Below are 14195 nucleotides of genomic sequence, written 5' to 3' on the forward strand. Positions count from 1 at the left end.
CCCCCTACTTTTTTTGAGCCATGGGCAGAGTTATTATTTTGACCTCCTAGTTTTTAAGCAAAGGATTTTTTTTAATTGTTTGTCAAATTATCTATACCTTATTTTCAAACGATAATGAAATGTACTTTGTATATTACCAATGCAATTGTAATGAATTACATGCAAAAGTTGTATCCTTGCCTTCAATCATCACCAATCAGTAATTTCAGTTATTATCTGTTTTTAAACTGCACCACAACATTTCTTCTCTTTTTTTTTCTAGCTCGTCTAAAAATAAGAACGTGTTCAAAATGTTGCTCCTCCGAAGGCCTCCCCACCCACACACACACACACACATACACACGCTGGAAGCATTATGGAGCATCTGAAATTTCATTTTTAGGTTTTCATTTTTGCGAATTTTCCTGGGGAAAGCCCAAATTACCGAACAACACCGAAAATCGCTTAAAATTGCGTTTTAGAGCTTTAATTTTGAAAACGTACTGGTCCTATTATACAAAATAGGGCCTTACAATCACGTTTTTTAGACTTGAATTTCAAAAAATATTCGGGAAAGGGTCTCTATACCATCTTCATCCAATATCAGAGGTAATTAAGTTTTTTAAACACTTACAAAAATTTTAAATAATAGCCCCAGAATAAAAAATCACTTTAGTTTTTAGCACCATAATTTTAAAAATTTTACCAGGTATGATCGTCAACGTTTGTCTAAAATTGCGTTTTTGAAACTTCAATGCAAACGCAGGGGGGAGGAGGAATTGATTTCGACCTATTAAAAAATTCGACCTAGGACAGTCTTTGAGCTCCATCCGTTACCTTGACGTCGATAAACATGGCCTATAATCCACTAGCATCAGCGAAGGAAGTCTAAAATTGCTTTTTTAAAGCCCAAATTTCAAAGTTTTGTCGGGGGAGAGCCCCCGGACCCCCCTTTTCTATCAGATCTACATTTTTTTCTCGTTTTCGATGTGCTCTCCCCGTTCCCTAAAAACTTTTTCCTGGTTGTGCCACTGAAATAGAACATCACTTTGGTTCAGGGTATAGGTCACTAATGACAGGGTGCGTACAAGATTCTTCATTCCTGGGATCCTGGAAAACAACTTCGGAAGAAAAAAAATTCATTTCAAAAGTGCTTAGAAATCCTTGAACTTTCTAACTAATCCACGAAGTTATTCGCAAATAAAAACCAACGCAACTTGGAAAAAGAACATAAGCACAACAGTTTTGCATCATTTTAGTTGCATGGCAGAATATGAATCACATAAATATCCTTGAAAAAAAGTTTGCCCCCCCCCCCCCCACTTCATGTGGCCAAGTTACGCCTCTGTCTCAGCTCCAATGAGATGACATCTGCCTCCAGCCCGGCTACTGTCTATTCCAGACGGTTGAGTAGATAACAAGGTCGAAACTGTAGTCTCTGGATGTGATGATTGGGTGTCGGAGGCTGTCCCTCAAGGGAGCTTAAATTCTTGAGAGTGATGAGTTTTCAAAAGATAAATTTATAGTAATAAAAAGCTACCGAGTATCGAAAATAAAAATTTATGCGAAGCAGATTGTTCAGGAAAATCAACTCAAGTTCAGGAGATTCCTCCTCAGACCTCGGTCAAACCATTTGGGATTATCTCATAATACATCGCCAGGTTTATGATTTTTCATATTTTTTTATTGAAAGAAACAGTGTTTTTACTACTCACATTCTAATTCAATAACAACAATAATAATAATAATTTCATGAAACAAAGTACGGGAATGCGGGCAAAATGACTTGGTGAAATATTTAATCTGCTTTTAGCGTCTAGCACATGTAGTCTATTCCAGTCAGAAAATTATAGTATACAGAAAATGAAAATCAAAAATTATTTTGATAATATTAAACGATAAAGTTCTTGTCCTAAACATTTTAAATATTCATTGGGAACTCCCAATATTCGGTGCAATAATAATTTAATTAATATCAAGCTTTTTTATATTTTAAATAATTTTTAGAATTAACTGAGTACATGCGGGGCAAGGTACATGCGAGGCAAAGTGAAAGAGTTTGTTTCGTTTACTCACGCAGTCATTTACTAAATCATTTATGCTTTCATTTAATAATGAATTAATTTACATTACCTCATTTAGTAATTCATTTATTTATTCACGCATTCACTTATTTTCTTATTCATTCATAATTTTGCTCGTTCATTGATTTTTCTTCATGTAATAATTAATTAAGTTAATTATTCGTTTGTTGTTTCATTATCATTTCATTTGTTCATTCAACCTTTTATTTGTTGAATCATTTGATCAAAAAAAAATTATAATCAAATAAAATATAATTCATTAAGAAAAATATTTTATTTTTCACTATGCATCATAAAAAAAGTGAAAATTCTCCAGTTTTTTTGAGGCTTAAATTTACAGCCAAAAATTTAAAGATATACTGTTTTAATGACAGTTTTATTATTATTGTTATTATTATTATTATTTGGAAATACAATGTTATTTCTTTATATACAGTAATGTTCAAAACAAATTTAAAATTTGTTCATTTTCAAAACGTTCAGTCATTTTAACTATTTCACTTTGCCCCACATTCCCCTACTTCTGTTTTCGAAAAGTAGGTCAATGATCTCAGTTAAGTATTTCTTTTCAAATACCTATTTGTTCGTGTCGGAAAAATAGAAAATTTTTTTTAAAAGGTACTCCTATGGTGTACTCTTGTCAAAGTAAACTTTTCAACTTTTTTGTTCAACAGTGATTGGATAAAATTTCTTTATAGTATATACATTTTACTTCATATTGAAACTCAGATTCTCTCGATGCGATGATTTATTAAAATGAGTCCAATGGGTGTGAAAAGCATTACAATGCGTGCAACGAAAAAGTACTCTAACCTATCTTTCTATATACAGGTCCCTGAAAAACTTCCAATCCGTACAAGAGAACTTTATTTACAAGACAATTTCTTGACCAATCCACTGAACTTTGACAAGGGCATCTTTGGCGATCTTGTGTCTTTGGACCTGGAAAGGAATTTGTTACAAAGTTTAGACTTTTACTTGCCTGAGAATCTCACCGTGTTGAAATTGGCTTCAAACAACCTAACCCGATTTTTCAACTCTGAACCGTCCGAGAATATTCAAATTTGGAGTTTGTCAGACAATCCATGGATTTGCGACTGTGAAACACGGGATTTCAAAAACTGGATGATATCACAAAAGACCAAGGTAAGCTCGTTTCGAATTCAGTTTGATTTATGTCATTCAAGGTTTTCATAGTGTAGACCAGTGGTTCTCAACCTGGGGGTGATCACCTACGTGGGGGCAATTTGGCTCCTGAAGGAGGAGATAAATTCATGTTCAAGGGATCTTTATTATGACACATAATCATACGACATGAACGCTGGCAATTTGCCTTGAAAATCCAACGTCTTGGGCTGCATATATAACCGCAAACTTTGGCGCAAAAGGCCAGCGCCTTAACACTACGTCACCTTGTTGGCTTTTTGCAAGGTCTCAAGTTCATCATATTTACTTCGAACTCTTTTTAAGCTTGCGTTTGGCGAAGTAATTCAAATTCACTTTTTTACAAGGAAACTCAAAATTCTTCTTTTTCCGATGAGCCTTGTAGCTCAATTTTTACTGCATAAAAGCAAAAGAAAATTTAAACCAATGGGGTTGTTTCCTTCAGTCAAAAGTAGTACTTTTAGTCATTGAAATTGAGAGAATAAGCAAAATAATAATAATAATAACATGGACCCATAAAATTCTTTCATTTTCCCAACAGTTATTTTTTTTATTACTTTTTAAAATGTCCAATTTTTCAAACAAAGCGTGGTCTTGATGACGTCACAAATGATGTTACGCATCTTTCTACCACTTTTCCAAGTTATGATAATCAAGAAGCGAATTAAAATTGTGCTCTACGCTAGCTATCACCCATATCGTTGCCAATACACGTGAGTAAAAATGCGAATTAAATATTTTGCCCTGTGAATGGCAACACTGAATGGCATTTCATCATTTGTGATGTCATCGAACAGAAGCGTAAACAATGAAAGAGCACCGATTTAAGTATTTTTTTTAAAGTATTAAACTTAAACAAATTATTTTAAAAAATGGTCAGATACTATGTTTTGAAGCATGCTCTTTCAGAAAAAAACACTTTTAAAATTTTGGAAACGACCCCATGGTATATATATATAATACGTATAGTTTTATTTGTAGTGGCACTGTAGGTCCCACTAAATTTAAGTTATTTAACGATTTTCCTTGGATTCAAAATGAAATAAATGACTGAAATGCACAATTCATGTCATCAAAAAGCCCACCTTTGTGTTAAAAAATGTTTCCCTTTCAATCAAAATTTTTTCAAAAATTTGTTAAAAAACGTTTTTTTCAGATTGTTGATGTCAACGAAACTCGATGTAGTTTTGACACAGAAGATGAAGGCCTCAGAGATCAAATCATCGTGTTCTTAAATGAAGCACAACTTTGTCCAACATCAGTCAGTACAATCGTAGTAATAACCGTTGGATTACTAAGTAAGTAGCCCAATGTACAATGTAGCCAGTGGAATAGTAATTAATAAATAATTGTATGAAAGAAAGGGTTATATTCCGTGAGAAATATGACTTTGGGGCGATATTTATTTAAAATAGCATAGTGCAGTCGAATCCTGTTTTAACGAAGTTGGTCGAACAAGAGAAAACATTTCGCAAAAGCGAAATTTCGTTATACGGAGATTAGCGATTCAATGTTAGTTTAATTTGAGGATTTCATACCAAAGACATTTTCCTTTTTCAATTTTCGTCGCGTTAAGATTTGACTGTACTGAGTTGCAACGTGTCATCTTACTCAAAAAAAAAAAAGTTTTAATTCAGTAAATGCAACATGTTACGAAAGTTGTACAGGTAGTTTGTTCCTTAAAGTCTTAAAGTTTAAAGTTAAAGTGAACGACCGCTGTGACAACGCATGACAAACATCAACAGCATTATTATTACAGTTTAATCACAACTCACCTTTTTTCTTTTCTTTTAATGCCCTTGAAGGTCTGTAAAGAGTTACACATAATAGTGATTATTAGATTACTGAATGAGTTATTTTTTGCTCGGAGTCATTGTTTCTTATCTGTTAAAAATCACTCATTCCTCAATCCAGTATTTTAATATCCCTTGTTCTACCAATTCCATTTATTTCTCCAGTTTCTGTTCTGGCCATTACGTCCACCATCTTGCTGCATTCCAAGTACCGGTACCACTTGAAAGTATGGCTTTACTCCAGAGGGTTGACGTGGCTCAAAAAAGCTGAAGACCAAGACTTCGGTAAACTCCATGACGCGTACATTTCTGCAGCAGAGGAAGACTTGCATTTGATTGTCAGATATTTGATACCAGGTAAGGAGTAGACTTGCAGTTGGCCGGATTTAACAGAGCCAAAAATTTTCAATGGGACGGGTACTTGGAGATTTTCGAAGTCACTTTGAACCATTGGCAAGACATTTTTATGAATGTACTTGCACATCATTTTTAGAATTGGAAATTTTTTATTCTAGAAAATCGCACTTCAAGATATGACGGGTGAAAATTGTTTCTACATTTGAACGAAGCCATTGCCCGTTTGGTGATATTTTGATAGTTGAAATTGTAACCCTAACCCCAGTGGATGAACCCTAAACTCCAGTAGGAAGCGTTAATAGTTGGCCACCTTTTCGTTTCTTCACTCTCCTAAAATGAGTCTTACCAGCAAAACAGTTAAGTAAACTACCGGCTTTAGTTCAGCCTCGTCAAAAAAAAAAAAAAAAAAAAAAAAAAGCATTTTCCTGCATGTCAAACATTACCAAAATATATTATCAAATTATCATGCCGTGGAGCGAATTTCATTGTTGATGGCGTTAGAAGCGTTACTCGAGCATTCGCTATTATGTATATAAGAATATTCGAATAAAAGGAACCGTTAAGTATCATGGTTTGAAGTATCAACTTTATAAAAAGTTTTCTTGTACTAAGTTATTTGTAAAGTTATTTGGACCTGTAGCGGGCGTGACTGTAGAGTCACCCAGTTACACTGTAAAAAAAAAAATCCGAAACGTTACTGGGTATTTCTGTGTTACGTTTCGGGATTCTAATGGTTTTTATCCACTTCCTGGAAAAATCAAGCATCGTCAAAAAGTTTCCTGAATTGCTAGAAGTCGCATGAATGCAGACTTTTTCCAGCAGTGAAAAATATTTTTAGCTCCCAGTTTAAAGATTAACTGAGCGTATTTATAAAGTGTATCGGCTTCCGTTCAACTACGGTCCGTCCATGCTAATTAAGCTTCCAAAGGGAGCGAATAAGAATGGACTACGTTGCTTTGCAAGGATTGCATGCGGGTAAAATTCTCGATACTTACCAGCAATTCTGGCTTAGCTTTGGCCATGTTTGCAATAATGCTCTTGGAGCTTCCTTGATTAATCAGGAAGATTCCGAGCTATTATATTATACCTTCCTAAGTTTACTCGAATTTGCCAGAGACACAGCTGGCTTTTAACGGGAATTTCTCTGAATTTTTCAATAGGCATCCAGGATAATGTCCGGAAGGTTACTGAATTTCAGCGAAAAACGTTCCTGGTGTTTGTAAGACATGTTATTGGCAAAAATTTGGCACATCAGCTGCCCATTATTTCCCAGGAACGTTCCTGAATCGTTTTTACAGTGTAGTTTAAGTGGATAGAATTTAAGGGCAAAATAGATCCACCCTTTCCTCAGATCTATTACTTGTTTGTACGTAATAGTACATAGTATAGGTTCAAAAGTGGAAGTATCTTATTTATTAAAAACTTTTTAAAGTCGTAATTTACCTTACTATTCTTGCAAATTTTAAATATTTGCTTTTAGGAACACATTTTTGAGTGGGGGGGGGGGGGAGAATGTATGCCATTTAAGAATTTGAAGCTAAAACATACACATAACAAGAATTTTCGATCAAAATTTAAGAAATGTGGCACAACCCAAATTTTACTGGTTAGTGTAACTATTACGATTATTGTTTGCTTGTTCTTTGTTTGAAATCAACAACAATTACGTTCTCATTCATTTTCAGAACTTGAAGAAAAAGATCCTTATTACTCCTTGTATATCCCAGGAAGAGATATGTTAGGTGGAGAATTCGAAATCGATAAACAAATGGAAGAAGTCAAAAAGAGCAAAAGGGTTATTATTTTGCTCTCAGAGTATGTACTAATGAATAAATCCTTTCTGATTCTGTATCTTAATAAGACACAAATTTCAGCCATAGTTTCTTAAAATTCAATAACACTACAGAACTAGGGATATGAGCAAAATTTTCTCAACAGTAAAAAAAGTTACATCTGATGTTCTTGCCATGGAGAAAACTGCTACTCTCTTTAGCTTCTCCTTGTAACCTTCTCTTGCTGCCCTGGGTATTTCGAACTGATTATCTTTGTCTGATTGTCGCAAGGGTAGGGGGAGGGTAGCCGGAGTAGTCGAAGTGTGAGTGTTTTTCTCATCCAGCGAGTGCTCAGATTATAGTTGTTAAACTTGAGGGATACAAGTGATGCGAGAAAAGTTCTATGCGCGAGTTCTGGAGGGTTAAAGATTTTGTTTTCTTTTTTTCTTGAAGGGGGGGAATGAAAAAGAGTTATAAGATTGAACTGTTTGAGTTGCGACAAATACTGATGAAATTTTAAGATGAAATCAAATCATAATCTGGCATCGGAAGAATATACTATATGGTACCCCTTACAGTGGTGCTTCTATTTGATTCTATTGGTTATGTCTTCGAAACTACACTGTAAAAACGATTCAGAAACGTTCCTTTAAAATAATAGGCAGCTGATGGGCCCAATTTCAGCCAGTAACGTATCTTGCAAAAACCAGGAACGTTTTCCGCTATAAGTCAGTAACCTTTCTGAAATATTTGAAAATCTCCTCTTTTAAAGCCAGTGATGTCTTGGAATCTTCTAGGTTTCTAAGTTGGTTATGGTAATTGATTAGAACCATCCAAGCTCAAGAAGCATTAGAGCAACCACGACCACAGCTGCGCGAACATTGCTGCAATTCTTGCTTCACAAAGCTGCAGCTATCCAATGATTTATTTGCTCCCATCGGGAGCTTAATCAATCCGGATGAGCCGAATTAAGTTTAAAGCCGATACCCTTAATAAACAAGTTCAGCTAATCTTTAAACTGGTAGCAAAAAATATTTTTCAGACCAGTGAATGTCTGCATTTGTGCATCTTTTAACAATTCAGGAAACTTTTTTGCGAAGAATCTTGATTTTACGGGGAAATAGGTGAAAACCTCTGAAATCTGGAAACCTTCCACGGAAATAACCAGTAATGTTTCGGAATTTTTTACAGTGTATGTTTCCATGGCACCGCGGGTCGGATTGACCTCCCAAAATGTTTCACTATTCGGCCGTTGTTGTCTCACGGTTGAACAAATTCGGAAACGCTGCAATATTGCTTTTTTTTTTTTTTTTAATGTCTACTGCATTTTCTCATCGATAAGTGCGTAGATAAGTGCGCATACTCGTTTTTTATCTGTTGGTAAATTTCTGGGTTTCATTCGGTAAATCGAGAATTCCCTTTCATCTTTCTAGAAATTTTAATTAAGGGATCATTTGTATGTTTCAGTGAATTAATTGTGTTTTGCAGTAAATTAACAAACGTTGGTTAAATGGTTGCAAAAAAACATTCCTTCGGTTTTAAGAGCTGTGCAAACACAAACAAGTATTTAAAATTAAAAAATATACAACTCCACATCGCGACACTTCTGTACCTCAGAGCCAGACTGATGTAAGTCCAAAATACGCAATTTTCCGTTTATCAGTGCATTGCATGTAGGAGCCTATTCTGCATTGAGTCATGTGAACATTAAAAAATCGTTTTCAGTTTTTTACCAGGGTAAAAAAAAAAGCGCGCGTTCCATCCTTTGCATGCGCCAAACAAATTGTTTTTCCTCTCTCCTGCACTCTCAGAAATGGACTTTCAAATTCGACGAAATTTTCTTCGTTTTTGACGAAACCACTTCCAGGGATATGCTCCGAGCGAACATTTCGTCAAATTGAAGAAACTGCTTTTGTTAGTGGTTTGAGGATGCGAATTTCGTCAAATGTAACGAAATATTTCTTCATTCTAGTTTCGTCAAATTAACAATCATTTTCGTAGTTTTGGGAGCATTAGTTTCGTCAAATTAATTTCGTCATATATGAGGACGTTAATTTCGTAAATTTGTAAGAAAATTTATTTCTTTTTTTTTTCTTTGAGCACATTAGTTTTTTTTTATTTTTGAGAATACAGTCAAACCTCGTTAATTCGAACACGCTTTAAAACAAATAACTGCTGAAATGAACTTTTTAGCAATCCTTGTCTTATTATTTATTGTTTTTCAGATAAAGCGAACCATGCTTTTAATCGATTTTAATGGTCCCTTTAAGTTCGTTATAACGAGGTTCGACTGTATTTTATAAGATTCGTGTGCGTGTGATCAAATCGTGACTTCAGAATCTTACCACCGTAGTTTCCCACTTTAATTCGTATAGTCACTTTCACAGGCCTGTTATTTATGGGGGGTCCAACCCCCCCCCCCCTCCCGTCTTTATTTTTGAACATTCGTGTTTTTACACATGACGGACAGTCGTTTTAGTTGGTTTTCTGTAAAATTTTTATTGAGTACAGACCCTTTGCCATATTTGGGAAAAAAATTGAAATAACTGCAGCCCCCCTCCCCCATCAAAAACAGACAAGTAATTGTTGAAAAAAAGAAGCACATAAAATATGTTAAGCAAATTTTTATTTATGTAAAAATGTAAACAAACAACTTCTTTAAAAAGGTAAAACAAATCATTGCAGGTTAAACTCCCCATGTTATCTAATTAAACCCCCATAATGGGGGGTTTCCTTAAAAAAATCTAATTTTTGTCGGATATTTTCCAAATTTGGCACAGAGGTTCGTTACTGGAGGCTCGGGAATTCACACAAGGTCGTTTATGTCCCTCTATGTGGGGGGGGGGGGCAGACAACCCCTCGTTGGGGGTTCTCCGTATTAAAAAAAGTTTTTGTCAGATCTTTTTTAAATTTGCCACAGAGGTTCTTAGATGCTCAAGAATCACTCAGAGTAGTTTTCATCACTTTATAAAAGGGGGAGGGGACTTTGAAAAAATCTAGTTTTTGTCGAATCTTTCCAAAATTTGGCACAGAGGTTCTTTGACGCCTTGGAATTCACGCAGGGTAGTTTTCGTCCCTCTGGGGGGGGGCAACCCCTATGATAGTTTTCCTACAAAAAAATCCAGTTTTTGTTGGATCTTTCCGAATTTGGCAGAGTTTTATTATTTGACGCTCAGGAATTCTCATAGGGTGGTTTTCGTTCCGCTATGAGGGGCAACCCCCATACGGGGGGGGGGGTTCTTATAAAAAAAGTTTTATCATATCTTTTCCAAATTTGGAACAGAGGTCCTCTGATGCTCGGGAATTCGCACATGGTAGTTTTCAACCCTCCATGATGGGGGGGAGGGAGCAACCCCGCATTGGGGGTTCTCCTTATATAAAAAAAAGTTTTTGTCCGAACTTTTCTAACTTTGCCATAGAGATTCTTTGATGCTCAGGAATTCACGGAGGTAAGCTTTCGTCACTCTATGGGGGGGGGGGGGCAACTCCGATGGGGAGCCTTGAAAAAAATTCATTTTTTGTCGGATCTTTCCAAAATTTGACATAGAGGTTCGTTCATTGATGCTCAGGAGTTCTCATAAAGTAGTTTTCGCCCCGCTATGGGGGGACAACCACCAAATGGGGGGCTTTCTTAGAAAAAACCAGTTTAATCAGGTCTTTTCCAAAATTGTCACAGATGTCCTTTGACGCTCGGGAATTCCCGTTTTCGTCCCGCTATGGAGTGCGAAACCATGTGTGTGTCGGGGGGGGGGGGGGGGGGGGGTTTCTTATAAGAACCCAGTTTTCGTCTGATCTGTTCCAAATTTGGTACATTTGTCTTTTGATGCTTGGGAATTCCCATATTGTAGTTTTCGTCCGGATATGTGTGCCAAACCTCACAGGAGTTTTCCTTATGAAAATCCAGCTTTCGTCGGATCTTTTCCAGATTCGGCCCAGATGTCCTTTGATACTGGAAATCCACATAGGATAGTTTCCCATGGAGTAGTATTCATATGGGGTACTACCCCATGTGATTAAAGGATCTATGTGCCAAATTAGAAAAAGATCTGACAAAAGCCTGGATTTTTGTAAGGAAAACTCCCATAATGAGGGAAAGGGGTGAACCTAAAGCGGGAAGAATTTTTCAAACTGCTTGAACTACATCGCGAATCATCGCTACATCGCGATGTAAGGATGGCGATGCATCACGATGTAGAAATTTCTACATCGCCCTGCCCTACTGGGAATATAAAAATGCTACTTCCTCAGCAGACATTGGGTTCCGGAAAAATAAATCATGTGCCACTTTTATGCACAGTTACATCGATATATGTTCGGGAGAAATTTGCTGGGGATTTTCTTCTTTATTGCATCGCATGAAAAAATTCCAGAAAAAAAAATAGATTTTTATCCAACTTATACCACAATTTTCAAAGAAAAAGTACAATAAAATGGACAACTTTAAGTTAGTATAGCTTTGTTCTAAAATAAGATGCAGAAAATAAAATTAGATAATCTTAAGAGAAAGCTTACCTTTTTCTTTTTCCAATCAATTATTTGTTTTATTAATTTTGCTTGTATGTAGAATGTTTATTTGGCCAAATTTATGTTTAATATAGGAACTTTATTATTGCATGCATTTCATACTTCATACTTTGAAAACAATTCTCTGCCAAAATTGCAAAAGGTATTTGAAAATTTAAATCTTAAAAAAATGCAGGTGTGAAATAAATTTTTTGGTAAAATTAATTTAGTGTAATGTTTGTTAAATAATTATAAAATATACTTTTGCTTTTTACCCCTAAGTTTTTATTATTATTTCCAAACATGTGTAACATGAAATCAATGTATAACATACGAACACTCAGAATATTGTTATAATTATGGAAAAAATCTTCGTCTGTCTTGGTTCTGATTATCTCCATGATGTTGGATCCATCCTAAAAGAATTTTAAAAAGAAAATATATGTATAATAAGTAAATGTGAAAGTCCATGGATGTATGCCCTCATGCACATCGATCTTTTTTCTATTTCGAGGAAAGTTTTACGATTAAATGCAGCAGCTTATTTCTGAAATAAAGCATTTTTCCACAATTTCTTTCAAAATCTGAGTTTCTTTCCCCTAGTTAAAAAACTACGATTCTCTTGTGACTTTAAAGAGCATCTGATTTCATTTTCATATTTTTCAAAATATGATTATTTTGACGGTGACAGTTATTTTTCCAAGCAGATTGCAAGAGTGAGTTATTTTTACAGCGGATGGGCAAAATTTTTATTTAGGCAGACAGACAATGATTTCTCTCAGTTGGTATCTGAAATTAATGTCTGAATAGCGTTCTGGAATTAGAGTTTCTTTAATTTATCGACAATCAGCATTACTTAGCCAATAAACTAGTTGATTCCTTCGCATATCAAGTCGCGAATCTTTCAATTTTTTTTTAGCTATAAAAAAATCAAGGGGTGCGACAACTGTTGATCTGGGATTTTTTTTTAATTTATTTTTTATTTCAGCCAACAGCTAAAATACACCATTTTCTCCCGACTTTCGTTTTCAGACTTGCAGTTTTCTTGACGAATGTTTTATGAAGTACTCCCTCCACCACAAATTAGTTCTATTAAGATACTAACAAATTAAGTAGTACTGAAACTGATGATTATGATTTATTTTTACTTTTTTCAGAGATTTTATTGCGTTATGTTATCAATAAGGAACATTTACTTACCGAACCTTACCTCCTTAAACCACTACCAAATTAGAGTCAAAAACCCAGAGCTCCAACACTCGATTAATTGATAGTATAATACCTTGAAATCTTTAAAAAATATTCAAACAAAATCATAAAACCGTCAGAATTAAACACTGGTACAAAAATATTCAAACGGCCCTCTACTAGTTTGAGACGGAGGGAGTATTATCAAGGAAGTATTACCTTTTCCCCAAGCATTATTTGATTTCTAAAATATGCAATTTTCACGCAGTAAATAAACACGCCAAAGCAGAAGAGTTGATTAAGACAGGGGAAACCCAATAACATAGTGCTTTTCCTTGTTTGTGTCTTGTGAACAAATTGACCGAATATCGATGGATTTTTTTTCCCCATTATCCTTTCAATTTCGCAATTAAAGTATAGCTGTTCGGTTAAAATTTCAGATATTTTACTTTGCATCCAGCAAAAATCACAACTGTAACTTACATTTGGATTGATTGGTAGTTCATCTATAAAATGCTTCTTAGTCTGGTTTCATGTAGACCCGGATTTCTCATTTTTTGTTGACAATACCTTGAAACGGCAAATATGGCAATAAAATTAATGCTGCATTAATTTTAGCCGTAGAAACTATGCATAATAGAAAAACTCATAATTATCCCAAATCATGTAACACAAATTGACATAGAAAAACTTATAAATTTAGTGTATTAAGTGTGGAAATAAACAACAAAAAAATGCTTATCATTATTATTTTCAAAACATACTACTATATATGTATAATTTTTTTTAAATCGAGGTTAAACATTAAAACTCTATTTTTATTAATTTATTTAATTTGTGGAAAAAATTGAAAAAAATATGGAAAATATTCTGCTGAAATATCAAGCACAAAGATAGAGTTCTTTACGGAAATTAATATTTTCTCTAACTTAAAATGATTTGCATTAAATTGATATTTACTTTACCTCATAATTCATGCAAGTAAAAACATCAAAAAAAAAAAAAAAAAACCCAGGCTTACAAATAATGAAATATTAATACAACATAAACACTTACTAAAAACATCTGCAGAAGGGAAAGATATTATATAAACAACATGAGGTACGTCTTTTTAAGTCCTGCCACCAACGAGCATAACAAAAAAAAAAAAAAAGAGGTCATCGTTTCGGAACCAAAAGCTACTATAAGCGGTTTGCATTTATTTTTTATTGCATCAAGCGCTTTTTTCCTCGAGTTTCATTGGTTTGTTTAAAAGATTACTAAACAATTATTTAAAAAATTTTTGTATGAACACTTTTGTGTTACAAAGCTCTTAATTCTTTTTGATTAGTTATTTCTTCAAAATCATATTTATT

At 34.5% G+C, this 14195-nt stretch overlaps 2 protein-coding genes across 6 annotated transcripts in view; both read left to right on the forward strand.

Moving 5' to 3' along the window:
• Positions 1–14195, forward strand: part of LOC129228172 (TGF-beta-activated kinase 1 and MAP3K7-binding protein 2-like) — a 303446-nt gene that overhangs the window by 242222 nt on the left and 47029 nt on the right. The gene's annotated exons all lie outside the window — the stretch shown is intronic.
• The window catches only part of LOC129228347 (protein toll-like), a 40620-nt gene that overhangs the window by 1396 nt on the left and 25029 nt on the right, over positions 1–14195 (forward strand). The window contains exons 2-5 of the mRNA XM_054863025.1: positions 2895–3209; positions 4384–4525; positions 5186–5377; positions 7063–7172. Of these exons, the coding sequence (XP_054719000.1) occupies positions 2895–3209; positions 4384–4525; positions 5186–5377; positions 7063–7172 (759 nt within the window). The remainder of the gene's footprint in view (positions 1–2894; positions 3210–4383; positions 4526–5185; positions 5378–7062; positions 7173–14195) is intronic.

This window comes from Uloborus diversus, chromosome 8, assembly GCF_026930045.1.
Source record: "Uloborus diversus isolate 005 chromosome 8, Udiv.v.3.1, whole genome shotgun sequence".
Classification (NCBI taxonomy): Eukaryota; Metazoa; Arthropoda; class Arachnida; order Araneae; family Uloboridae; genus Uloborus; species Uloborus diversus.